Below are 27,351 nucleotides of genomic sequence, written 5' to 3'. Positions count from 1 at the left end.
CACACATGGGTTCCACCATTCCTTGCACCTACCTATACTCTCTTAGCCTCCCTGCACCTGAGCAGTTAGTGATGCTTTTCCAGGCAGCACCTGATGCTTCAGTTAATCCTCAGTGAAAGGGAAGCAAGGTAAAAGTCCCAATTGCTTTGTGTAGCATTAAAATAATAAGAAAGCATCATGTGCCAGCTCTCCCAGAAGAGGCCTTAGGAAGGGTGCCGGTGCAAAGTGTTTATAGCCTGCACAAAATTTGACTAGAAATATTTGGTTGCATCCTTAGAGGTCCTTTTCTGTTCTTTTCATTCATTTCATTTCATTTCATTCATTTTTGATGTATTTGGTTTGCTATTTCCGGTGGTTTTTCTGTACTTCCCAATGTTTATCCCCAAACGTGATGAGTGTATGCCAAAATGTTGTACGCGGCCCTGTAGAATAGTTTTTACTAGTCCAGGCAGTCACCAGGAGTCAATAACTGAATCAAATATAAACCACCACCACCCCATTTTTATTTCAACCATTTGTTTAGCGCAGCGTTTCCCAACCTTAGGAACTTGAAGATGCGTGGAGTTCAACTCCCAGAATTCCCCAGCCAGCATAGCTGGCTGGGGAATTCTGGGAGTTGAAGTCCACGCATCTTCAAGTTCCTAAGGTTGGAAAACGCTGGTTTAGCGCGCGTTTGCTGTATCACCAGAAGCTATTTAAGCAGTGTGATAAAGCAAAGGATAACATTAAAAACCGAGGAGGGAAAAAAAAAAGCAGTCACATTCCCTCCGGCAAGGCACTGAACTGAACAGACGAGGCGGGCGACGACAATGCAAGCTTTTGGTTGCTTAGCAACCGAGGCGAAACAGATTCCATCTGTTCCTCCCTTCCTCGCGCCGCAATTCTTTGCACATGGGTTCAAATAGATCGGCCTTTTTTTTTGTCTCTGCCTCGGCGCAAATGGTGACGCAATCGGCACGCGCCTAATGTGAAAGAGGAAGGAGACGTGTGGGTTTGAGGAAGTGGGAGTTTCTCCCCTCCTGAAAATGTTACCGTGATGGATTTGGTAGAAATGTTTCGCCGGCGGTTCTTTTCCCTGCTCGGCTCAGTAGAATACGGACCCTGTTTTGATTGCATGGCTTGAAGAGCTCGCCGGTATCCGGCAGGGCTCTGCAGATAGGTCAAATCATAAGAAACGGAGCAGGTGAATCCTCTGCCTTAGGTGGCGTTCTTTTTCTACAAACATTGGAGTTAATTAGGGTTTGGGGGAAGTCGTTCTTCCTGCTCCGCAGTTATATATGAATATGCTATTATATAGCCGGGCTTCAGGTTGAAGAATAAGCATATTGCCTTCCGGGGGCTAGTGAGATCAGTATTGGCAAAATTATCTGCACTGGTGGCTAAATCTGTTCGCTGACATAGATGGTTGGGCTGGGACAGAAGGATCCTTTCGTTAATTTGGGTGTTTTTTGCATTCAATCGAGAACGTCCCTGGTGTATTTTCCAGCAGGAGCTCATTTGAAAGCTTCAGTTGTGAATGAATTTCTTCTTATTGAATTAGCTGGAAAAGTTTATATTTATAAGGAGGATATGGCCTTGGCTTTTCATTTACGAAGTGTCAAGCTTATGCTGTAGGAAGGCATATTTGCTGAAGTACTTAAAAGTGTGTGTTGAAGGTTGTAATCGTTGAAATGGAAAATAGGCTACTAAATCTGAATTGTAAAAAATACCTAAACTTTCTTTAGAGGAAAACAGATCAAACTCAGTACACATGTGTAGCACTTTGTTAACTGACTTGTAGCCTCCCACCCTAAAAAAAATCTTTTCTTTACAGTTATTCATACTCTGAACCTGCCTTCTCAACACTCTTGTTGGCTGAGCTAAGACTATGGCTCCTAAAGATATAATGACTAATTCACATGCCAAGTCCATTCTTAATGCAATGAACTCTTTGCGAAAGAGTAACACACTCTGTGATGTGACCCTGCGTGTGGAACAAAAAGACTTTCCAGCTCATCGTATTGTATTAGCTGCTTGCAGTGACTACTTTTGTGCTATGTTCACAAGTGAGGTAGGAAAGATGCGCATCAAACATATTTTGGGTATATATTTTTTCAAAAATACATATTATATTTTTATATTTATATATGTGTATATATATATATAATTATCTTAGTCATGCTTTTCTAAAGTTGAATGTTGCCCAGTAAATTTAAATTGTTAGAGTAATAATTGACAATACAATGTAATGAATAGGTAACAATGTTTCTTCTCCCTACAATTTAATTATATACAGGGATATTTCAACTTGTACAAAGGTTAATATGAAGTTCAGCATTAAATCTGGTGTGCAAGTTGGGCCAACATCATAAGTTTTGCACTGATGTATCTTCTTTAGTGGCTTTTCTCCTACATGGTGATAGAGAATCGGTATTTAAGAATTTCATTTTTATCTTGTTTTTGCATAATTTCCCTCTTTCACATCTTTATATATTTTTGTATGTATAGTATAACATATATAATCAAGTAATATGAGTATTTGATCTCTTATGGCAATACATCATTTAAATCAGAGGTTCCTTAACTTGCACTCTTATGTGATGCTTTGGTAACCATAATTCTAATATGCATTTGAAATCTATAAGCAAATAATTTTAAAATGCATTTCTGTTATATGGTTATGAATTCTGAACATATAAGACCTCTAGAAAAAAGGTGTGTTGAAGTACTATTAAAAAAAGATTAAAATGAATAAAAGTTAAATTATTTTCTCAAAAGCAAAATGTTTGTTTGATATTAGTTCTCCAGGAATCTTATACTTCTTGAATATTTTTTATTTGTTGTAAATTCATGCCTGTAAATTATCACTTAGTGAATTACTTTTGCCAAATGTGTCTGTAGGTGACCTGAAACAAAACTAGAAATGCTACTTCTCTAGGCCATAAATAGTACAGATGTTATCAATAAATATATTTTATTTAAACCATATTTTGTAGACTAGTAACTTTTTTTCAGGAGGAGGATTTTGTTGTAGTTTATATATAAAAGAGAAATTCCTCTTAATTGGTATGGTGAATGAAATACCTTAAGCTCCTTAGAAAAAGCACTATTTGTGTCTTTGTTATAGTCTTTCAAGGATGCATATATAATAATTTTTACGTTACATGAAAAGTTTGAATGCTTATTTCATCTTATCCATACTTATGTTTTCCAAACTAGTATTCATAACCCAGTAAATATCATTAATATAAATCCTTGTAATTAAACATAGCTTCATTTGTAATTTGTAGCTTTCAGAGAAAGATAAACCCTATGTGGATATCCAAGGGCTAACAGCCTCAACTATGGAAATACTGCTGGATTTTGTATATACAGAGACGGTCCATGTGACGGTAGAAAATGTTCAGGAGTTACTCCCTGCAGCCTGTTTACTTCAGCTGAAAGGTAATGCCAGAAACAAATTATATAGAGCAGGAATCAAGGATCAGATGCATTCTCCAGACATCTTCAGTCTACAAAAATGAACAGAACTTTGCAAACTTTGCAAGAGCCTTGGTGGAGCAGTGGGCTAATGCCTCCTTAAGTAACACCAGCTGCATGCAATTAGTGCAGGTTCGCATCCCACCAGGCTCAAGGTTGACTCAGCCTTCCATCCTTCCGAGGTAGGTAAAATGAGGACCCAGATTGTTGGGGGCAATTAAGCTGACTTTGTAATAATGCCGCTTGGGGTGTGTGTGAAAGCCCTAATAAGCAGGCATATACATAGAATGAAGGCTACTGCTAAGCTTGTAAGCCGCCCTGAGTCTTCGGAGAAGGGCGGGATATAAATGGAATTAAAAAAAAACATACTAAAGTTAGTAAGTTAAAGATGTATTAAATTAAAATAACATATGTATAGTCCTTGCTTACCAACCACTTATTCAGCAACTGCTCAAAGTTTTAATAGCATTGAATGAGTGGTACTTACAACTGATTTTCAAAGTTCCATCTTCTCCATTTGCTTAGTTCTGAATGCTGAATATTTTGAATGGCCATATAATAGTTTTCAGATAATTGATGATTGTCCTAGTACAATAATATGTGATTTTTCATTCTAGAAGTGTTTAAAATGTCAAAAAATATGACAGTGGAGTCTAAATTCAGACTATAAATACTGATCATAACCATATTTATATCAGTATTTTTATAAGCTGGAATTAAGTGGTATTTATGTCAAATACAGCTTATTAAACTTATAAAAAGAAGTGTTTATGGCTTATAATGGCCACCTGTTTTACCCGGATTGAAATAATACACCTTTTCAACCCAATCTCTAAGGAAAGATTAATCATCATCTTTAGATGTGTCTTCTGTAAAACAGCAATATTAGCTTGTAAAGATACAGATTTTTTTTACTATAGTTGAAACCCAATATAACATTACACTTGTCAACATTCCAGTTAGGCGTCACGGCGTAACAGGCACAGGAAGACGGGACTCTGTCTTCCACATTTGATTTTGCCCCATTGAGGACCCTAAAAAGGGTCAGAAGTCACCCCGGAAAGGTGACAAAGAAGGAGGGGACCATCGTCAATTGTGGAGGGGTGGTGGCCCTCTTGCTAGATCCAAGGAAGCTCTCCAAACCGGCGGGGGAAAGACTGGCTACATTCGTGTGGCCAGTCAGAAGCTGCTGTCAATTGAAGATAAGCACTAATTAGCAATTTTTGAGCAATGTGAATGGAACTGGATGAGACTTTATCCTCTTTTTATGACCTTAATACTACTCACCTGGAAAAAAGAATGCCCAAAGCAAAGAATCCTCCCTAATGAGAGAGGGAAGGGAAGTTTTTGCCCCTTTCCCTCAAGAAAAGAAAAGCGGCGAAGTAATTGCTTTGGGGGAAAATAAAGAAAACTACAAGATCAATTTGGAATGAATACAGATATATAGCTTTGAAATTTGGGGATTAAAAGTACCTTTGAGACTTTTTTTAGAAAAGATTTTTGAAAGTCTATAAAATAGGCTTGGATTTGGAAAGCTGGAAGACGGTGTCAATGACATCTAGTGACGAATCATGGCACTACAATTTATTATGCTTAAAGGAAACTTAGATAAGACTCTTTGTTCCCGGAAACTTTCACTTTTGCAGACTGCAGCTGCAAAAAGGGACCCTCCTGGACTATAAAGACTACATACAAAAACAAAATGGGTGTTTCATACTTAGCCACAAATGGTAAAAAACCATCTTTAATACTTGTCTCTGAAGCCCCCAGCTTGATTTACCAACAAAAAATGTTAATGAATCTCAGAAAGAAATTCTTTTGATGTTGAAATCAGTCCAACAGACAATTGTTTTATTTCATGATGAGACTAAAAATAACGCAAATGAGATAAAAGAACAATTTTCTAACCTAACAAATCCAGACAATGACTAGAAAGAAGGAAAATTAGAAGAAATGGATCCAAAGATAGAGGACCTAAAGGAAGGAATTAACAGACAGATACAGACAAATGAAAAATTAGAAGATGCAGTGATAACATCGGAAATGGAAAAGATATCTCCCTTGTCAAGATCTCAAAACACATTTGAGAATAAGGAAGAAGAGCTGATCAAACAGATGATAAAGCTGTTAGGAGAAATGCTGAATACTGACAAACAAGAAATGAAAAGAAAAACTGAAGGAGAAGGATGGAGGCTGTTTAATGAATATAAATGGGTTGAGCGTTCTTCCAAAAATACTTCAATCAAATTCTCTTCATTCCAAACAATATATACAAAAACAGAGGAAGAATTACTTGATGATTCAAATACACTGACTTGGAAAGTTACTTGGCAAAGGAAGAAAGCTAGAGTAAGACTGAAGAAAATAGTAGTTTTGATCTATTAGATGGGATATTATACTATTAAACGGATGTTTGAATATGGTTAAGAAAATAGATAACTGTTAGAAATGTATTATTATAATTAGAAGGATAGGATTTGTAACTAGAATATTATACTTTGTTATGAGATGGGAAATATGAAAATTCTAAAATGGTTTGAATAAGGGAAGCTTTTGGTTACCCAAATATAATTTATTATGAGAAAGAGATATTTTGAACATTGATGGGAAATTAAAATTTTTAAAAAGCAGGAAAAACAGGATATTGATTGAAAGTGCAAATGCAATTGAGTTATATTATGGCTACAAAAGATATAAAGTGACATCAATATTATCTATGATACCAGAAAAATGTGATGAAGATGTCTATATTTAATTGTACATGTATTAACAGTAACAAGAATTGTATTTGCCCAGTGTGGAAAAATGTATACCATTGGAAGAAGAGAAGATTAAGGAAGCACTGGATGGTGTAGTATTGGAACTAGACTGAGAAAGTTAATATGTACCACTGAATTACCAAAGGACCCAGACAACACGTCGTTTATTAAGTACTCATGATTGTAAAATTAGAAAATTAATAAAATAACATTACACTAACTGTGTTACTGTTCAATAGAAATAAATATTGCATATTTTCACTTTTAATTTAAATTTGATTCCCAGCTAATTTTTCAGAATTATGATTTGACCAAAGTGCCAACCATTATTTTATTTTCTTGTAGGAGTAAAACAGGCTTGCTGTGAATTTCTGGAAAGCCAGTTGGATCCTTCTAACTGTTTGGGTATTCGTGATTTTGCTGAAACGCATAATTGTGTTGATTTAATGCTGGCAGCAGAGGTTTTTAGTCAGAAGCATTTTCCAGATGTAGTACAACATGAAGAGTTTATCCTCCTCAGTCAAGAAGAAGTGGAGAAACTCATCAAGTGCGATGAAATTCAGGTAAGAACTCATCTGTTACTGCAGTTTAAGGCAAATAATATTTAACTGACATGTGATGAATGCAAACCAACCATGTATTTGTCGAGCTGTATAAACAGGATTTTTGTATTCTTTTTACTATCACATAATCATGTATAGATTTAAAGCAGCTTTTTCAATGCAGTGTGATATAAGATTGTTTGCACACTAGTCATCCTTTCCTTTTTATGTTAATGTATTTGTCTAATGGGAAACATGGGAGGGTCCTTTTATTACTTATTTTTATCTCACCTTTATTATTTTTATATATAACTCAAAGTGGTGAACATACTTAATATTCCTTCCTTTTCCTATTATCCCTAACCCAAACTCACCTAATCAGCTTTTATGCCTAAAGTGGGATTAGAACTCACAGCCTCCTGGTTCCTAGCTTGATGCCTTAACCACCAGACCAAACTGGTTAAAAGTCCTATTTGAACGGTTCAAAATAAAAAAATGAAGAAGAATATTAGTGAAATTATTATTTCTTCCCAGGCTGCCAATGAAAACTGCCCCCCCCCTTCAGAGAGGACTAAAAAAAAGCAGAAAAAGCCCTCAATTCAGTGATGATATTAGGAACTGTGTCCTCTGCCTTTAATCATGTGACATCTTGGAATTATACATCACATGTTCACACTTTATATTTGTGACAGTTGTAAGACAAAGCTACAGATTTTCATTGGTAGACAAATGCCGTAATATATCATTGGGTTTTTTCTAGCAGTCATAATTTGCTAAGCAGTTTTCCCACAGTACAGGTACAGCCTGTGTCTGGGCTGCCAGGACGCTATCTTTTGCAAAAGTCTGGTGAGTTTTGCTTCTTTTCTTGCAGGTCGCTTCTGAAGAGCCTGTCTTTGAAGCAGTTATTAATTGGGTGAAGCACTCAAAAAAGGAACGGGAAGCCTCTTTACCAGAGCTTTTGCAATACGTGCGCATGCCACTTCTAACACCACGCTATATCACCGATGTCATAGATACTGAGGTTGGTCCAGGTTCTGTATTACTCATCTTTTAGAAGTGGTTAATACAGCTACAGTGGGCAATTTATGCTAAGTTGTTTGCAGACATTTCATTACCCAATTTAAGTAACATCATCATTGCTAGAAAGTGGTGTTAACACCTGCTTATTGACTGGTGGAAGAGGTGTGTTCTGGTGTTTTGTTTCCTCCTTAGCTTTTTCGTTGTCTTTTTTGAATGGTGTATAAATGTTTATCTGTGTGTCTGTTGATGACTGATTTGTCTGAATACCAAGCTTCCAGGAATTCCCTAGCATTTTATGGATTTTGCATTTATATTACAGCTAGCATGTGAATACAAAAGGAATTACCGTATATACTTGAGTATAAGCCGAATTTTTCAGCCCACTTTTTGGGCTGAAAAATTCCACTTCGGCTTATACTCCAGTCAACAAAAAAACTTACCGAGGACTTGTGCGCGGCCGAGGCTTTGGTGCTTCCGGGATCGCCCGCACCTCTCCCAAGCCACCGCCGTCCGAGACCTGCCGAAGTTTGGGGAGGTTTGGGGAGGTGCGCGCGCACCTCCCCAAACTCCGCGCCTTGCCTGCCTGCTTCTTTCCGCAGCGGAAAGAAGCAGGCAGGCAGGGCGCGGAGGAACGGAGACTTGCCGACGTTTGGGGAGGTTTGGGCGCCTCCCCAAACCTCGGCAGGTCTCCGTTCCTCCGCGCAGACCTGCCGACGTTTGGGGAGGTTTGGGCGCCTCCCCAAACCTCGGCAGGTCTCCGTTCCTCCTGCCGACCTTTGGGGAGGTTTGGGCGCCTCCCCAAACCTCGGCAGGTCTCCGTTCCTCCTGCCGACCTTTGGGGAGGTTTGGGCGCCTCCCCAAACGTCCCCAAACCTCGGCAGGTCTCCGTTCCTGTTTGGGGAGGTTTGGGCGCCTCCCCAAACCTCGGCAGGTCTCCGTTCCTCCGCGCAGACCTGCCGACCTTTGGGGAGGTTTGGGCGCCTCCCCAAACGTCCCCAAACCTCGGCAGGTCTCCGTTCCTGTTTGGGGAGGTTTGGGCGCCTCCCCAAACCTCCCCAAACCTCGGCAGGTCTCCGTTCCTCCTGCCGACCTTTGGGGAGGTTTGGGCGCCTCCCCAAACCTCCCCAAACCTCGGCAGGTCTCCGTTCTTCCTGCCGACCTTTGGGGAGGTTTGGGCGCCTCCCCAAACCTCCCCAAACGTCGGCAGGTCTGCGCGGAGGAACGGAGACCTGCCGAGGTTTGGGGAGGTTTGGGGAGGCGCCCAAACCTCCCCAAACAGGAACGGAGACCTGCCGAGGTTTGGGGAGGTTTGGGGAGGCGCCCAAACCTCCCCAAACGTCGGCAGGTCTGCGCGGAGGAACGGAGACCTGCCGAGGTTTGGGGAGGTTTGGGGAGGCGCCCAAACCTCCCCAAACAGGAACGGAGACCTGCCGAGGTTTGGGGACGTTTGGGGAGGCGCCCAAACCTCCCCAAAGGTCGGCAGGTCTGCGCGGAGGAACGGAGACCTGCCGAGGTTTGGGGAGGCGCCCAAACCTCCCCAAACAGGAACGGAGACCTGCCGAGGTTTGGGGAGGTTTGGGGAGGCGCCCAAACCTCCCCAAAGGTCGGCAGGAGGAACGGAGACCTGCCGACGAGCCTTGGCCACACAGGGTATTCCTGTGTATTCAGGCTTGCAAAATGGCGGATCGAGCCTCTGCTGGCGGCAGAGGCTTGCAGAACGGCGGATCGGCTTATACTCGAGTCAATAACTTTTTCCAGTTTTTGGGGGTGAAATTGGGGGTCTCGGCTTATACTCGAGTCGGCTTATACTCAAGTATATACGGTAAATTCACATCAAAATACATACTTTGTTAGGCATTCCCCTCCCCTCCCCCATGGATTCCTGAATTTAGCACATTTTTATTGGTTCAGGTTTCAATGGATGCCACTGTGTTCTAATACTGAGTGGGGGAGGGAAGCTTCGTTCCATGTTTTCCATACCATGTGCAATTTATATTGGTCAGGCATTACTTCCCTTGGGTCTATATCAGGGGTAGGCAACCTTGGCTCTTTTATGACTCGTGGACTTCAACTCCCAGAATTCGTGAGCCAGCTGGCTCAGGAATTCTGGCAGCTGAAGTCCACGAGTCATAAAAGAGCCAAGGTTGCCTACCCCTGGTCTATATTAAAGAAACCTCAGATAACATTTCTTTGGGAGAGTTATTGCAGTTCCTCAGATATTTTTTATTGCTTTTTTCCCAACTTTGCAGTATCATTTTTCAGGTGAACTAAAAGCAGACCAATACAAACAAATCAGGGCTTCTTTTAAATACTCTGAATAAAAGTGACTTTTCCTCATGTTTTGGGTACTGCAACTGTCCTTCAGAAGTGTCTTTCACCAAGATGGTTTGATCAGGATTAGTGCTTGTGATACAGATGGTTCATTAGTATAAAACAAATAGTCTAAAACTCAGCAATTTTATAGTAGCTTAATTGTTTAGCTCTAAAATGGGTTCCTTCTGCTACCACAACACAAATTTTTGTATGTCTATATAGGTCTAATTATTCTTTTACAAATACTGTTTTTAGTATAAATACAAATGTTTTTCTTTTTGTTGTTTTCATAAGGCAGTGTACCTCTGTGGTATTGCAAACTTGTATATATTGTAAAAATTATATAGTCTTGTTATATTTCCCCAGCCTTTTATCCGATGCAGTTTACAGTGCAGAGACCTTGTAGATGAAGCTAAAAAGTTTCATTTGAGACCTGAACTCAGGAGCCAAATGCAAGGCCCCAGAACCCGAGCACGTCTTGGTAAGTGGCAAAAGAGTCAAATCAACATTCAAGAAGAAAGAAATGTCACATTCCATTCTTATGTTTATTGTCTTTTGTCAGTTGCCAGGTTTAGGGCTTAGTAGATTCATAGTATTATGTTAACACTGCTGCAAAAGATACTGGGCTTAAAAAGTTAAAGATTTTATATATATCTTCCCAAAGGACATGCTGTATCTTATTCAGAGCTGTTTGTCTTATATGAATACAAAATGCTAAGGAAAATTAGATATTCTGTGTTTGACCTACTACCCTCAGAGTCTAGAATTGTATTCTTCTGATTCAAATTAATTAAATAGTTATTGAAAATAAATAATCAGACTCTTTTTGGAGAGCCAGTTTGGTCTAGTGGTAAAGGCACTATGCTGGAAAGCAGAAGACCATGAGTCAAATCCCACCTTAGCCATGATAGACTTTGGACCACTCTTAGCACAACTCACCTCACCGGGTTGTTGTTGTGGGGAAAATTGGAGGAACAAAGTGTGATGGATATGTTTGCTACATTGAGTTATTTGTAAAAAATAATAAATAATAAAGGCAGGATACAAATTATATGTGTGTGTGTGTATGTCTGTATGTATAAAATCAGTCTGTAAAACCAAACTATATGGGAAAGAAGAAATCTCAGAAGTGTGGCTGGCTGATGAGAGCTAAATAGTTCGAATATATACACATACACATATACATACATATATATGTGTGTGTAAAAGTTTTTACCAGTCAGGCTGGTTTTTAATCGATACACCTTGGGTTTTTGAACTTGCTATACTGCAGTTCTATTATTATGATTTTATTGGCTTGCAGCTCTAACCTAGGAGCGTTAAACAGGGCTCAAGTCGCAACTGCGATACATTGTGTATTCAAATTTATTTTTTGCTGACAATTTAACATATGTAAAGGTAAAGGTTCCCCCGCACATGCGTGCTAGTTGTTTCTGACTCTAGGGGCCGGTGCTCATCTCCGTTTCAAAGCTGAAGAGTCAGTGCTTGTCCAAGGACGTCTCCGTGGTCATGTGGCCGGCATGACTAGACGCCAAAGGCGCACGGAACACTGTTACCTTCCCACTGTAGTGGTTCCTATTTTTCTACTTGCATTTTTATGTGCTTTCGAACTATTAGGTTGGCAGAAGCTGGGACGAGTAACAGGTGCTCACTCTGTTATGCGGCACTCGGGATTCGACCCGCCAGACTGCCGACCTTCTGATCGACAAGCTCAGCATCCGATATATATATATATATATAATCAGAAATATATTTCCATGTGAACAGCAATCCTTTAAAATGTTTAATTCGTTAAAAGTTTTGAAGTGATCACTTGTTGAAATAATTTGAGTTTCAAAGGAGAATTCCAGTTTGCTCCATAAAAATAAAAGCAAAACATTTAGCTAAATAATTGTTTAGTAATCAAAATACAGGGGAAGTAATGTTTTAAGCATAATTTATGTAATTTACAAACCTTCATAGGAGTGAGATGAAAATGTACCGTCAAGCCCCAAACATAGATGTTTGAAGAAAAATAGTACAAATAAGGCTTTTGTGCTTAGTCACCAGCATACTGTGTCTTATCTAGTTCAGATGGATGGAGCGATGACTGGCCTTGCTATTGTTATATTTTAGGTGCTGTACATCAGCGGTCCTCAACCTTTCCAGCTCAGTGGACTGGTGGAGGTGGCAGCAGCAGCAGTGGGGGTAGAGAGGGGATGGTTTCGCACACACGCAGTTTTTATAAAAGCAGCTGGCTGCACATTTGCACACGCACACCACGGTCTGCGGCCCGGAAACGAAATACCTATTTGTAAACTAATTAGAAGAAATTACACTGGTTACTACTAAAATATAATGTAACCTCAAAATTATCTTTCTAAGTGAAGCAATTAACTGAATACAATAGAATGAGCTCACCAAAAGCCAGTATAGAACATAGCTAGGAAGCAAATGCACAGCTGCAGAATAAAGTCAGATTGTCAGAAAATGTCTCACAATTATGTGGCTCAGGTTAGCAAGAATAATTAGCATAATAATTTTGGAAAAGAAAGGACAATTTGTTTCATGGCAGTTGAATTGCCTTTCAGTTGTGTATTTAATGATTGCTTGATTTTTGTTACCACATTATTAAAGAAGGGAAAAAACAATTAACATTTAAAATACAATATTGTTAACATATTATTAGCTATTGAACATATAAAAGAAATGCATTGCTATATTCTAGTGTTTGATTATAACAGGGATTAATATGCTTAACAATTCCATACAGTATAGCTTTCAAGTAAGGGGAGTAGTGGAAAATCTGAACAAAATTGTTCAGTGAAATATTACAATTTTCTTGGTGAAGAATTTTAAGAAGATAGGAGATTTCAGTATTAATATAAACATAGTTCATTACTCAACTACATAGTTCTTAAATAAATGTTTAGGAGTATGTGTTAATTACTTTTTGTTTGCTAATGCTTATGTGCTTCCTTCTCTTCCGATTCCAGACAGCTTACAGCATATAAGATAAAATCATAAAATGAGTCTGTAAAATCAATAAATAGTAAATAACTACAAAAAACTGTAAAACTATAAACGTATTTCATCATCTCCCAAAATATAATCAGGGTAGGGTACATCTAATATCGGGGAAAAGAGATTCCAAAAGGAGTGGGCTGTTACTGAGAAAATCAATCTCCAAGATCAAACTCCCTGATTTTTTTTCAGGGTGAGTAACTGGACCAGGATATGAATAAGGCAGAATCTACATGAAGAAGATAGTTCCAAAGGTTAACAAGGTCCCAAAATAAAAAGGGTTTTATTAATGATCATCAGGACCATGTATTGGGCATAAAAAGCTGCAACTAACTAGTTCATCTAGTTACAATTGGTGCTGTTATTCTAAGCTGGCTAAATACTGGTCAGAAGCAGGCCACTGTATTCTCTATGAGTCATAGGTTGGACCATCTAAAGTGAATTGCCATAGTCTGAGAGATGACATCAGTATGAGTTTCTGTCTTCAGTGCCTCTAGGTTTAGGAAAGGGTACAACTGTTGATTCCACTAATCTGGCTAAAGGCTCTCCCAATTGCAGCTTCCAACCACTGTTTTGCAGGAGCTGTAAGTTGAAGGGAAATCTCCGATTGAGCACCATTACCTTCAGTACCCATTAGGAAGATCCATGACACCAGAAAATTTCTGAACTAAAATCAACATGATCTCACTAGAATTCAGTTGCTGTCTGTTTCACTCTATCCAGTTCCTTAGAGCAGGGGTCCCCTAGTCCATGGACCAGCATGTCCATGGCATGTCAGCAACTGGGATGTGCAAACAAGCAAAGCCCCATCTGCAGGATGCAAGCAGCATGTAAAACCATCCCCCTCCGATCCACAGAAAACACACTCTCCACAGAGAGAGTTTTTCGATGCCCAAAAGATTGGGGGGCGGGGTGTGTGCCTTACAGTCTCCAGGCACTGTTCAGCTAGAGATTATGAAGTAAAGCTGGGTGTAATCAGCATATTGATGATACCTAATACCAAATCAATGGGTGACCTGTTTCAGAGGCTACATACAGATGTTGAATAAGATGGGGAAGAGAGGACTATGCCTCAGGGCACCTTTTCTCCAGCTTCACCATTATCCATTCAGGGAGAAGCCACAATTAATGTAGAAAAGTGACTCCGATCACCAACTCTTGCAGGTGGTTCAAAAATATATTGTGATCAATGGTATTAAATACCACTGAGGGATTTGGCAGGACGAGAAGGGACACAATTCCTCACCCCCACATCCCATTGTGAGCCATCAGTAAAAATGACCAGTGTAGCCTGTCCCAGGCCCAGGTCTGAATTCAATTAGAAAAGAGGTAAGGACATGCAGCAGTTCAGTTCTGAGTGTAGAAAGATGCTTCAGATATGCTCTTGTAGTAAAGATAGTCCTAGAGTTATAACCACTTGTTCAATGACCATTCAGAATTTCAGAGGCGCTGAACCATGGTTGCTGTTATTGCGTTTTCTCCCAAGGAGTATTCCATACTATGGAATACGAGATCTCAAGAATCTCGTACTTCGCAGTGTCCACACACCCACACTACAGAGTGGCCTCTGCTGGCTCAATTACATTTCATAGCAATGGTCTGCCCATAGTCCCCATTTGCACTCAGTAGTGTCTACCCTTAGCAGTCATCCAACTGCCTGCAACTCTGGTTTGCTTCCCTAGGACTCCAGTCACATGAGAACCTCTTACAACCTGTACAGACTTTGGGTTATGACTGCAACCAGGACTGCGAGGATTGCTGTTGCTAAGCAGTGCAGTCATCTGACAACCATATCGCTTAGCAACGAAAATTCTGGTCCCAATTGCCATCATAGCCTGAGGACTGCCTGTCTCAGTTGCAAAATCTGTATAGCAGCCATTCGCAGTTACAGAGACCTTTGAAGTTTAAATTTGCTCTTGGGTTTACTGTTCTTTTTTAGAGTAAACAGATAGCAGGTCAAATTGGCTGGGTAAACAGAGTTGTAGAAGTTTATAAATTGTGGGCCAATTTCACACAAGGGAGGGAAACCACTATTGTTGAAATATATCAGTATTCAATTAGGGGAGACAATTTATGGGCATGTTTTTTATGTATTCTTTTTCCTTGTCTTGTTTAGTTTTGCTTTGTTTCGGGGGGTTGTTTTTCTTGGGGGGGTTGTATTTTAACTTTGGTACTAAAAATATATACAAAAAAAAGCAGCTGAGCTTTTCCTTTTGTCAGAACTGCATAGCAGCTGCAAAAGGCAACCATGTATCCTACTGTAGGAAAAGATGCTGTTAAGCAGTTGTAGATAGTTATCATATGATTTTGTACTCAACTGAAGTGCTGCACAGCTCTAGTATAAAATACCCTGAGAACCTTATGCTATTTTTTTTACTTTAGATGATTTGTCCCACCTTTATTATTTTTATAGATAACTCAAGGCAGCAAATATATATAACACTCCTTCCTCCTCCTACTTTCTCCACAATAACAGCCACAATAACAGACTTTAGGGGACTAGTCTAAGGTCACCCAGCTGGTTTCCATATCTAAGATGGGACTAGAACTCATTTTCCTGGTTTCTATGCCAGCATCTTGTTTCCTTCAGGAAAAAGTATTTGAATATGATAGTGATTTTGTACTTCTTTATTCAGAATGTTATTGTCTTTGCATTTATCCTGCTTGGTTGCAGTGTTCACTTATTTCGTACTGCTGTAACATAGCTTGCATATAAAGTTTTCAGCGCATAATGCAACAGTGAGGGTGGTTTTCAGCTTGCTTTTCCCTGACCTTGGTCAGGAACAAGAGTAAGTGACTAGGCCAAGTTTATCCAGGTGGTTTTGTGCCTAAGGGAAATGCTAAATCCTAAATCTTCCCACTTCTAGTCCAGTTCCTTTGGTAGTATGCCCCACTGGCTTTCAGTTTATTTTAAAAGTTATTTAAAAATTTTATTCCATTTTTATTTGTAAAGCTTACTGATGTGTACATTATGATGGTCCCTTTCATTTAGGTGCCAATGAAGTTCTCTTAGTAATTGGGGGGTTTGGAAGTCAACAGTCTCCCATTGATGTGGTGGAGAAATATGACCCCAAAACGCAAGAATGGAGCTTCCTACCAGTATGTAATTATCTGCTTCATCATATATGTTTAAAACAACAACATGCTATTTATGTATATGAAACATTAGGTGTCTGCTTGCATATAATTTATTAATCTAAGATTCCTAGAGCATTTTTCCTTTAAAAAAAAAGCAAAATTTCTTTGGCAGGATGAAGTTTAATGCAAAGAAGCATCATGCAAAGAATTTTTTCCTTGCCCAATGCTTCTAATTTCACAGTGTTCTTTCTCTAGTTGCTTTCCACCAGTAATGTTTGAATAGATAAAAAAGAAATCTATCAGAGGAAGAACTTTTATCAGTATGTTTTTCTAGAAATCTCCATGTAGGAATGGGTATAAAACTGGAACACCCTATTTGTGAAGAGTAGAAGATAACTCTCTTCCTGTCTATATACTACTCATGGAAGTAACACAGTAGTATACTGCTAGGTGAATGGATTGTTACACAGATGGGTAGAGACAGGAACAGAGTCACGGTCATACAGTTGTTGGTTTTTATCTCAGCATTTGTTAATGGAATGACAGTGCTAAGCAAACCACCTTCTCACATTTCTAAAATTCTAAAATTTGCTTCCAAAACTATTTAAGGAATACTGAGAAAACCATATTGTGTGTAAGATTGCTACATCAGGATTTAAGAATATCCCAAACAAAATATTGCTTTATTATATTTTCAAAGTTACATAGAAGACATTTTCCTGGTTTTTATAAGACATTTCTTCTTCTCTCTGAATTAAAATTCTCCAGAATTTCATTGCGGCCATAAAGATCCGGTTTATTTTATGCTGAGAAAAGCATATTTGTGTTCCTTTTTGAAGAGGCAAGCATGGGAAATTTGAGTATTATTGTTGCAGATGAACTGGACACATATATATAAACCATGTCACATTAGTCCATTATAATTGCAGAATCTTCTCTGTGTTGGATACAGTTTACATTTTTTTCTTCCCAATTCTGCATTCTAGCCTTAGAAAATTGTTAGTGTCAATTTCTTTTTAGATACAAAAATTGGACTCTTTTAAGAAAAGGATAAAGTTTTGTCCGCAATTGTTTTTACTGGGTATTACTACTGACACTACTGTTGTGGACACTAAGTTGATGTTGAATTTAATTACGGCAGCAAGAATTTTAGTAGGGAAATATTGGAAGAAGGAAGAACTGCCGACTATAGAAGAATGGACTTTAAAAGTTTCCAACCTGGCGGAAATGGCAAAGATCTCAGCGTATTTGAAAGACCATTCGCAACAGAGATATATTGTGGAGTGGAAAAAATGGATTGATTACATCCAGAATAAATATGGGACTAAAAAGTTTCATTTAGCATTTGAATAAGTATTGATGTGATACTTATATTGCTTGTAGTCATTTTATAAGAGTTAAAGTGCGATAGATTTAATAGTTTATTGTTGTTTGCATATGGTAGATTATGATTGTTTTTACTTTTATACCTTGTATTTAGCTCTGGGAAGTCGGGGAGGGGGAGGGAGGGAGGTGTTGGGGAGGGTTGGGAAGAGGGGAGGGGGTTGGGAGGGGTTTTGTTTTGTTTTGTTAAAAATAAAATGTACTGTAAAACTTTTCAATAAAAAAAATTGGATTCTATTTTCTGTCTTTTAACTTACATAGAGCATCAGCCGCAAAAGACGCTATGTTGCTACAGTTTCCTTGCATGACCGGATATATGTGATAGGTGGCTATGACGGCCGTTCACGTTTGAGCTCTGTGGAATGCTTAGATTATACTTCTGATGAAGATAGCATTTGGTACTCTGTAGCTCCAATGAATGTTCGACGGGGTCTAGCAGGGGCCACAACTCTAGGAGGTATGTATTGAAAAACAACTAACTAATGATTATTCTTGGAAAAAATCCACGTGTGGAAAATATTTAATGATGAATGGTGCTCTCTGAGCTTGGTTGTTTTCTTGCAGACAATTCATTATCCAAACTAGGTAACATCATCAGTGCTAGTAAGGATCTGGGATTTGCTCTCAATTTATATTCTGGTGTCTTTACCCTGTCAGTGTTGGTGGGAGTGGTCTTGGTGGTTCTTGGTTGGGCTATTCACTGTTAGCTTGTTTGGAAGTTCCTTGATTGGGGTATTGTTTACTTCTTGATTGTTGGTCTAACATTAATCATGGTGTTAATTTGCTCATCTGTCTGTTGATTACCGGTGTGGAGGTGTTTTGGTCTTTTTGTTCCCTTTTTTGGCTTGTTGACTGTTTCTTTTGCAGTGCTAGATGTTGTTTATGTATCAATTGATGGGCAATTTGTCTGAGTGCCAGGCTTGCAGAAATTTTCTAGCATTTTTTAATGTGGCTTCATCTAGGATTGTCACAGTTTCCCAGTTGAAACTATGGTTAAGTCTGTTCATATGTTGTGAAATTAAAGAGCTTTCAATCATGTCTTCTGATTGCTAGTTGGGGTTCATTGATCTGTTCTGCTAGTCTTCTGCCTGTTTGTCCTACATGGTGGCTCTTGCGGTCTTTACACTGTACGTTGTAGATTACTCCTGTTTTTTCTTCTGAACCTGCTGGGTCTTTTGGTTTACTTTCTTTTTTCTGAGGCTTTAGTTGGCTTGTGTGTTATGTTGATTCCATGTGGTTGCAATGGTCTGTGGTTGGTTTCTGAGATTTTTGATGTATGGCATTGTTGTCCTTTATACAACTTGAGTTGGTTGTGCTATATTGGCTTGAGTGGTCAGGCACTTTTTGATGAAGTTGAATGAATATTCATTTTGTTGGAAGATGTTGTACAGATTATCTGTTTGCTTTTTCTGCTGTTAAGTGTTGCTGGAGTATGCTTGTGCTTCTCTAAATGGAGTTCTTACACAGCTTCTCTGGTAGGGTGTTGGTAATTAATATTACCAACAATAATAATTAACCAAAGTAATAACCCAACCTCCCACAAGAGAATGAATACATGGCAGGAATGGGGGATGGAAAATGTTTGTATAGATTTCTCTGTTTGCCATACGTTGCTATATTTGACGTGCATATTTTTTAAAAAATGATTCAGTTACGCATGCAAAGAGCAAGTCTAATTTCATTTTGAATGAGAGATTGAAATGAATGTTCAGTATCTTTTATCGTGTATGAACTTTTTTTACCATTTTCTTTTAAATAATTTTCAAAATACGTACACCTCGGTCTGTTTATCTGTCCTAAATACACTTTTTGCCTTTTTCTGCAATTTTCAATTTGTATATCCTAAAGAAACTAGGACAGAATTTTTGAAGCTAGAGAACCAATCACTTGTGTATACAAGAATTGGTCCTCCTGATTTAGGGATTTAATTTCACAAAAGTTAATTTTGAGGAGTTAATTAGTTTAATACAGAGCTTTGAAGAGTGCAACCCACCAGCATTACTAATTTCTTTCTCCAGAGACATGGAACCAGAAATGTTAAAGTTTGGAGAAGGGAGCTTAATGGTCAAAATGTTCTATTTCATCTTTTATAAACATTAAAAAGTATCCCAGCCCCATCTACTTTTGCATGTGATCCTCAACATGGCAATGAAATTTCCAAATTTCTTAGCTTGATTTCTAAGCCAGTAGAAAATGCACATGCCTGATGTAATATTTACTCCCTTTGGTAGTTCACCCTTGCTTTGATCATTTGTACTTGTATAAAATCATGAACACACAATGTATTAGTACTGCTTTGTAAAACCCTAGTAAGACCACATCTGGAATATTGCAATCATTGTTGGTCACCAGATCACAAAAAAGATGTTGAGTCTGGAAAAAATTCAGAGAAGAGCAACTAAGATGATCAAAGGCCTGGAGACTAAAACATACGAGAACGGCTGTAGGACCTGGGTTTGGCTAGTCTAAAGAAAAGAAGAAATGGGGTGACATGATAGCAGTATTCCAGTATTTGAGGGGCTGCCACAAAGAAGAGGGGGTCACGTTATTCACCAAAGCGCACCAGAGGGCAGGACAAGAAACAATGGTTGGAAACTGACCAAACAGAGAAGCAACCTGGAATTTAGGAGAAACTTCCTGACAGTGAGGACAATTAACCAGTGAAACAGATTTTTGGATTTTTAAGAAGAGACTAGACAGTCACTTGTCTGAGATGGTATAGGTTCTCCTGCTTGAGCAGGGGGGTGGACTAGAAGATCTCCAAGGTCCCTTCCAGCTCTATTCTATTCTTATTATAAATTTCTATATTTCATTTGATATGCTATGGGGTGCTTTGGAAATAAAGTAAAACAGTAATACATATAATTTAATAAGAAAATTCTAGAAAAATTGTGATAAAGAAAAACCTTTCTCGTGAAATAGCTGACTCCAGTTTGCTCTGTTATAGATATGATCTATGTTTCTGGAGGTTTTGATGGAAGCAGACGCCATACCAGTATGGAAAGATATGATCCAAATATTGATCAGTGGAGTATGTTGGGAGATATGCAGACAGCTCGTGAAGGTGCAGGACTGGTTGTGGCCAATAATATTATCTATTGCCTTGGTATGTAAAAAACCCCTCCCATTTGGATGTCCTAGTATTAAGTGTTAATCAAACATACTCCGGCATCTACAGATTTTCTCTTGTATGTAATATATCAAGTATGAAAATATTTTTACCTGGAGTGCCCTTCAAAATTCCAGTATCTCAAAATTGTAACTGTAAAAGGGGTACTACAAGATAAAGCTTAGGAATTGTCAGAATTTCATCAATTCCTTAATATTTGTGCATATAAGAGATACAGTAGCACCTTGGTATTCATTGTTAATTGGTTCCAGGACAAAAGTGCTGAGACAAAATTTTCATATCAAAATGCACTGAGTACCAAATTTGATGAACTTCAAAGCATTTGAATATCAAGACACTGTATAAGAAAAAATTGCCCTAAACTATTAGATATTTAAAAAATTATCAGCATTGTAATATAATTTCATCTAGAAAAAGAGATGTTCCAAATCTAAGAAGTTTATTTGTAACAAATTAAAGTCTAGTTGAACTAGGTTTTATGAAATTAAAATGAACCTCCATCATTTTTCCTGGAACACTAAAGCTAATATATTCTGATACCTTATGAATGAAGAAAATAATTCAAGCCTTCTAGAGTAACCTTTGCTCAACAAGTATGCCTAGATACTATAAATTGGCACTACAGCAGCCCTTATGTCCAGGCAATTAGAATAATTATGCAGCAAAGTATAACACTATTCACTATGTAGTATATGTCCAAGGCTGGCATTTGTAAATCAAATCTCTATTATGGCCGTAGACCAATATAAGGAAGGAGGCTGGGGGGTACAGTTGTTGGCTATAAGATATAAAAGATAGGTAATTAAAAACTAAAGGTATATAGAAAGAGCAAGAGTCTAAAGTAAGGAATAGCATTAGATGGGTATAGGAGAGCATAAAGGTTAATATGTGGAAAACTAAATTAGATTACAAAGTTAATATTGTAGATTAGGTGCTTATTAAATGTAGTTTATAGTGCAGATAATTATCCAATGAATTTTGAACGCTGTCACACAGAACCAGAAACATAGTATGTTGTAACAGGGTTGGTAGCTGAAAACAACAGGGTGGTGTAAAATTGTCTTGTGTGCCTGTATATTTATTTAATAATGGTAAGATGAGGCTAGTGCAAATGTCTCTGTAGTACAAGCACTGGAGAGACCATGTTCTGTAGTTCTGTGTCTTGAGACACATGGTCTGTAGTCTCCAGTGGCAAGGGGCATTTTCTCTCCAGGAAAGGAATCTTCCTACATCAGCCTTTTTTTCATACAAAGTTTTATTAGTTTATAATATGTGATACAATTGAAATACAAAGGAAATAGCAGAAAAGATGGAGAAGGGAAAAGGGAGTAGAAAAGGGAGGAAAAAAAGGCATTGACTACTGACTCCCTTTGGTGCAATAAAGTAGCAACTTCAAACCTCAACTTTTTACTTTTACAAAATAATATAAACTAGCCATTTCAATAACATCAAATCTATCTAATTGGTAAAGCCCACAGTCAAATTTTCATTTTTTTTCCCCATCTCAAGCACAAAATCTAGAAGCGGTTTCCACGTGGCAATAAAAGTATTGGTATTTTTTTTCTTTAATCAGTGCAGTCACCTATTTCAGCTTTTAAGGACAGCCTGATATCGTAACGGAGTAAAGGCCTTTTGGGTTTAAGGCTGATATTTGTAGAATTTATTTTTTCAGCATCCAAATAATAAAAAGCTAGGAGTGTAATTTAGGACCTCTGTATACTATTGCTGAACAATCAGTATGGTTACAAATCTGTGTTTCTTTTTTTTTTCTTCCCCACTATGGATCTTTTTGCTTTTTATGGGTTTTCTTTATTCTGAGTCTGAATATAAAAGAAATAGAGAGACTTATTTTATTTTCTGTTGTGTATGCGTTTAGGTGGGTATGATGGTCTAAACATCTTAAATTCCGTGGAGCGATATGATCCCCATACAGGGCATTGGACCAATGTGACTCCAATGGCTACTAAACGCTCAGGTGAGATTTCTGATTGGGTTATGGAATTATGGAACAAAATCTAAATGCTTTCTAGATAGAATAAATCTAAGAGAAAGAGATAAAATAAAAGTCTACATCTTTCTGTAAAATGTATACATTATTTTATAGAGATCCAGTCAGACACATTTAGTAGACGGTATCTGTTGAGCAAAAGTGTTTTCCTCGGGCAGCCTTCCTGAAAATGTTTTTAAAAAATACATTTAACTATGGAGCTAGAATTCCCCAAGCTTACCAGTGATCAGGTTTTTCCAAAATCTCTTCTCTATCTTTACAACATAAACCACATTGTTTCTCACTCTATTATGTTTAGTAGACATTTTATATGTGCACTTCCTTGGACATCCTGAAACAACATCACCACAAATTAATTTACTATTAATTTAAACTTTCAGTAGTAATTACGAATATTAAAGAAAGTAGTTAAGAGTGAGGGCATATGCAGTTGTTATTACTAGGCTTTTATTCTACTTTGTATTATATAGTTTAGGGCAGCAAACAAACTTTATACTCCTGCTTCCTATTTTGCCCACAACAACCACCCTGTGAGGTGGGTTGGGCTAAGAGAATAATTGCCCCCAAGTCACCTAGTTGATTTTTTTGAACAAAGATAGAGGTTAGCATGTCTTACCAAAAGCAGACTATGCAGTTTCCTATAATCCTCCAGGTATGTCTAACGGAAGGAATTCATCTACTTTGCTATCAGATTTCATTACTTCTTGCAGGAGCTGGAGTAGCCTTGCTGAATGACCACATATATGTGGTTGGAGGGTTTGATGGAACATCGCATCTCTCCTCTGTGGAAGCTTATAACATCCGTACAGACTCTTGGACAACAGTAACAAGTATGACAACACCTCGCTGTTATGTGGGGGCAACAGTGCTCCGTGGAAGGCTTTATGCCATAGCTGGGTAAGCAGATAATGCTTGTGGAACTAACATTTATGATCCTTAAATGTACTAGGTACCCCCGAGATTTGTTTTGTTTTATGGAATTATAGCCTACATCTTCTATACCCCTCTAGATACCATTTATTTTGGATATAATTAGATACTGTGTGCATACATGATCTGTTATCTTATTCAAACCCTTTAAAGTCATTTCTGCTTTGATGGAAGCTATACCTTTGTTTATATGGTGTATTTCACAGGCCAATCACATGCTGTTTGTTTGCCTGTGTATTTCTTGCTCCAAGTTACTTAGATCAGTGCTTTTCAGCCCGTTGCACTGGCAGGTGGTATGCATACAGTGGGTTGGAAAACACTGTAAAAAAAAGTTTAAAAGTGTAGTGGGGGGATTGGCTAAAGCGGCGGCAGCACTGCATGGGCCTGTGGGAGAACCAGCTGGAGCTGCAGTGTTGCCAGGGCTCTGCTGAGCGTCCAGGATTGGTGCCGGGCTCCAGTTGATTGGTGCTTCCAGAAGCAGCGCGTAGCTGGAGGTGCACGGAAGAGAAAAGGAGGAGGAGAGAGTGGAGGATATAAAAGGTTTTGACGGGAAAGGGAGAGAAAAAAAAGACAATGGGGGAAAGAGAAGGGGACAGAAAAAGACAGAGAACCCTTACGGAGAGAAGTCAGCTGGAGGTGCATCAAAGAGGAGAGGAGGGAGGGAGAGAGAAGAGGATATAAAAGGAGCAGGCTTTGGCAGGAGAAGGAAAAAAAGACAACAGGGAAAAAAGGGGACAGAGAAGAGGCTGTGGAAGGAGAACCCAGCAGGCAGGGAGGAAAAAGAGGGAGGAGAGGGAGAGAGGAAGAAGGGCCGACTACCCAGTTGACCGCCAAAGTAGTGGTGCATATTAATAAATATGGATAAATTTGTCATATATTTATCAGTGCAAAGGGAAAGTGATTCAGCAAAGGAACTGTCACCAAACAAATTAAAACCGGTACTTTTTTATGGTTTGTAACATTTTATTAGATTATAGAATAAAATACAAAAGCAAATAGGACACAGTGGGGAGGAGAAGGGGGAGAAAATTGAGGGGGAGTAGGGAAAAAGAAAAGGCATTGACTTCCGACTTCTGTTGCAGTAGAATGAAGCATTAACACTGAACCTCAACTTTTTACTTTTCCATAATAGTATAAACTATTTCTATAACAACAAGCCAATCTAATCACTAAAACCCAAAATCCCCCCCCTTTTTAGTCATCACATTTTTGACACCTTGCTAAGCACTGATGGTACTCGAATATTGTCATGTCCTAAAAGTGATACAATCTGTGAAAATGTTGCACCTGGAGGGGAACATTTTAGATGACTTTTAATATCTACCTCATTATGATGTAGGTTTGAAACCAAAGATGTTAAAAAATAAGGCTGTTCTATGTCTGTGTCATGTTGACAAAACCAACAGTTTACTGTATATAAAATGACTGCATTCTGGTTCCATACCCAGATTATATATGCACTTGCCCTTGTCCTAAATTTCCTATAAAAATGTAAGATGGAAATTGGTCTATTGTATAGTAAGAGTAAGAGTAAAAATAGATACAGGTAGTCCTCGACTTATGACCACAATTGAGCCCAAAATTTCTGTTGCTAAGATATTTGTTAAGTGAGTTTTGCCCCATTTTACGACTTCTTGCCACAGTTGTTAAGTGAATCTGGCTTCTCCATTGACTTTGCTTGTCAGAAGGTCATAAAAGGGGATCACATGACCCAGGGACACTGCAAATGTCATAAATATGAACTAGCTGCCAAGCATCCAAATTTTGATCACATGACCATGGGGATGCTGCAACGGTTTAAATTTGAAAAATGGTCATAAGTCACTTTTTTCAGTGATGTTGTAACTTTGAATGGTCATTAAAAGAACTTGTAACTCAACTGTATAGCAAGCTTTGCCTTATGCTAATTTCTGAATAGTTTTAAAAAGCTCTGAGAAGAGCTTTACTTTCCTCTGACAAATGTATTGTGACAGTTCTGATTCCAAAAATCTGGACCACAGCAAGGTTTCATTTGTAAATCTCTATTGTATGCAGGTATGATGGAAACTCACTCCTGAGCAGTATTGAATGCTATGATCCTATCATTGACAACTGGGAAGTGGTGACATCACTGGGAACCCAACGTTGTGATGCTGGCGTTTGTGTGCTACGGGAGAAGTGACTTTAGGAAAGGCTTGCGAGAGCACTTCCATGGAACAATTACCAGAAAAAGCATTGACTGACTTGGAATTATTCATCTTGTAGCTGTGAATTAAGTCACTTTTAATATCTGGACTATGCTGCAAAACATCAACAAATCTACTGATTCTGGTTTGAAGAAAAACCCAGACACAATGCACTTTGACTTGACAATGGATGAACTGCATGCTTGTGTAGACTAACCCTGTAAAAATGAATTATCAGAGCTGCAAGAATGTCTGCCTCCTGGCCTGCTGAATATCTAAAATTAAGTTGGTCATCTCAGTGGTCTCTAATCATCAGCACGTACTCATTGAGTTTTGAGCACATCCAAAGTTCGGTTTGTTCCTGAATATTTTCATATACCAAATATCCTGGTGAACATCGTATGAGCAGACCAAACTTTTTTTGGATATTTTTTTCAGATTCTGCACCAGCTTGCCCAAATTCCTTCTGGAAAGCAATCAGGCACCAACTGATCTATGAAAATGAAAGATTCTGTATATTGATATACGAATTTTACATATGCAATACATAACATGGGGCAAGGGGCAGACATAGAGGAAAATTAGCTACTGGGATATGCAGCCATGTCTGCTGGGAAGAACAATAGGCAAGCAAGCAGACAGCACTACATCTTTAAATATTTTTTAAAATACCAGAAGCTAGAATCAATATGCACTAGAGAAAAAAAATTATGTGCTAGTGCTTAAGCAACCACCAGGTTTATGTTTACATATGACGTCTAAGCTACAAACTTGCCAGTAGCAGAACAATGAAGGATGTTCTTGGCATCTTGAATGCGGCAATTATTTATAAATAATATGTGCTTTTGAAGAAAACCTTTCTCCAAGGTACTTTTTAGGGATTGGATGTGCCCACGCACTATGAGTTGATCACTTTGAATCATAAGACACTCCCAAAGGTACAGTGATCACCTTCAAGCTGCACTGCAAATAAGGTTGAAGAGATGCCTGTAAAGAGATTGCAGTGTATATGTCCAGAATGAATGTCAGTACACATTTTTTGCATTTCAGTTTTGTTATTCTGTATTTCTGATGCTTCAGCCAGAAAAGTTAACTTCCTTCTTAATCCACTAAGGATTTTTGAATAATCATCTCCAAAGCAAACTGGAACTATTGACTTGCTCAAGTCATTCCTCTGTGGTGGCACCTAAGATTCCCAGCTCCCTATCTCCTTAATATGCCTCTGATATATAATGCAGCTTGTATTAGATACGTGAAGACAAGTCACATTGCTGGTGGAAACATAACCCTGTGGATAATGTTCCTCCATCCTCAGTTATGTCTTTGGCTTTCAGTGTGATCTTGGCATTTTCTCCCATAAATCTACTGAGGCTTTGTGTGTGTTATCCAATCAGGAACCAAGGGATGAATGTATTTATTTTCTTGGGTGTGGGTGACTTCTTGTTTTGGGGATGGGGGTACAATAGACTAATTATGCACTTTCAAATAACATTGATTTAAAAATCCTGACCTATCACACTAGTGTTTGATTCCTTTCATATGTATTTTTTAATAAAAGGAT

General features: G+C 38.4%; 1 protein-coding gene across 2 annotated transcripts; it reads left to right on the top strand.

Moving 5' to 3' along the window:
• Positions 1-994: 994 nt before the first annotated feature.
• KLHL12 (kelch like family member 12) lies at positions 995-27,351 on the top strand. 2 transcript variants are annotated; one of them, XM_081323355.1, is made up of 12 exons: positions 995-1,183; positions 1,814-2,050; positions 3,270-3,423; positions 6,564-6,781; positions 7,632-7,781; positions 10,460-10,574; positions 16,089-16,195; positions 17,819-18,014; positions 20,505-20,663; positions 22,564-22,662; positions 23,406-23,592; positions 25,660-27,351. In XM_081323355.1, exons 2-12 carry the CDS (start codon positions 1,868-1,870, stop codon positions 25,784-25,786), a joined length of 1,695 nt encoding a protein of 564 aa, XP_081179481.1. In that variant the 5' UTR covers positions 995-1,183; positions 1,814-1,867; the 3' UTR covers positions 25,787-27,351. The 2 variants fall into 2 exon arrangements, with proteins under 2 accessions (XP_081179481.1, XP_081179482.1); XM_081323356.1 differs by having other exon boundaries at positions 1,045-1,159.

The sequence above is a fragment of the Vipera berus genome (assembly GCF_964194415.1).
Source record: "Vipera berus genome assembly, chromosome: 3".
Taxonomy (NCBI): domain Eukaryota; kingdom Metazoa; phylum Chordata; class Lepidosauria; order Squamata; family Viperidae; genus Vipera; species Vipera berus.
Note: the sequence above shows the minus strand (reverse complement) of the source record. Positions and strands in the feature narration are given on the sequence as shown.

Coding starts and splice junctions, on each gene's coding strand:
- KLHL12 (XM_081323355.1), top strand. CDS start 1,868: ATGGCTCCTAAAGATATAATGACTAATTCACATGCCAAGTCCATTCTT. Junction 3,424..6,563: donor CTGTTTACTTCAGCTGAAAG/GTAATGCCAGAA, acceptor ATTTTCTTGTAG/GAGTAAAACAGGCTTGCTGT. Junction 6,782..7,631: donor TCAAGTGCGATGAAATTCAG/GTAAGAACTCAT, acceptor CTTTTCTTGCAG/GTCGCTTCTGAAGAGCCTGT.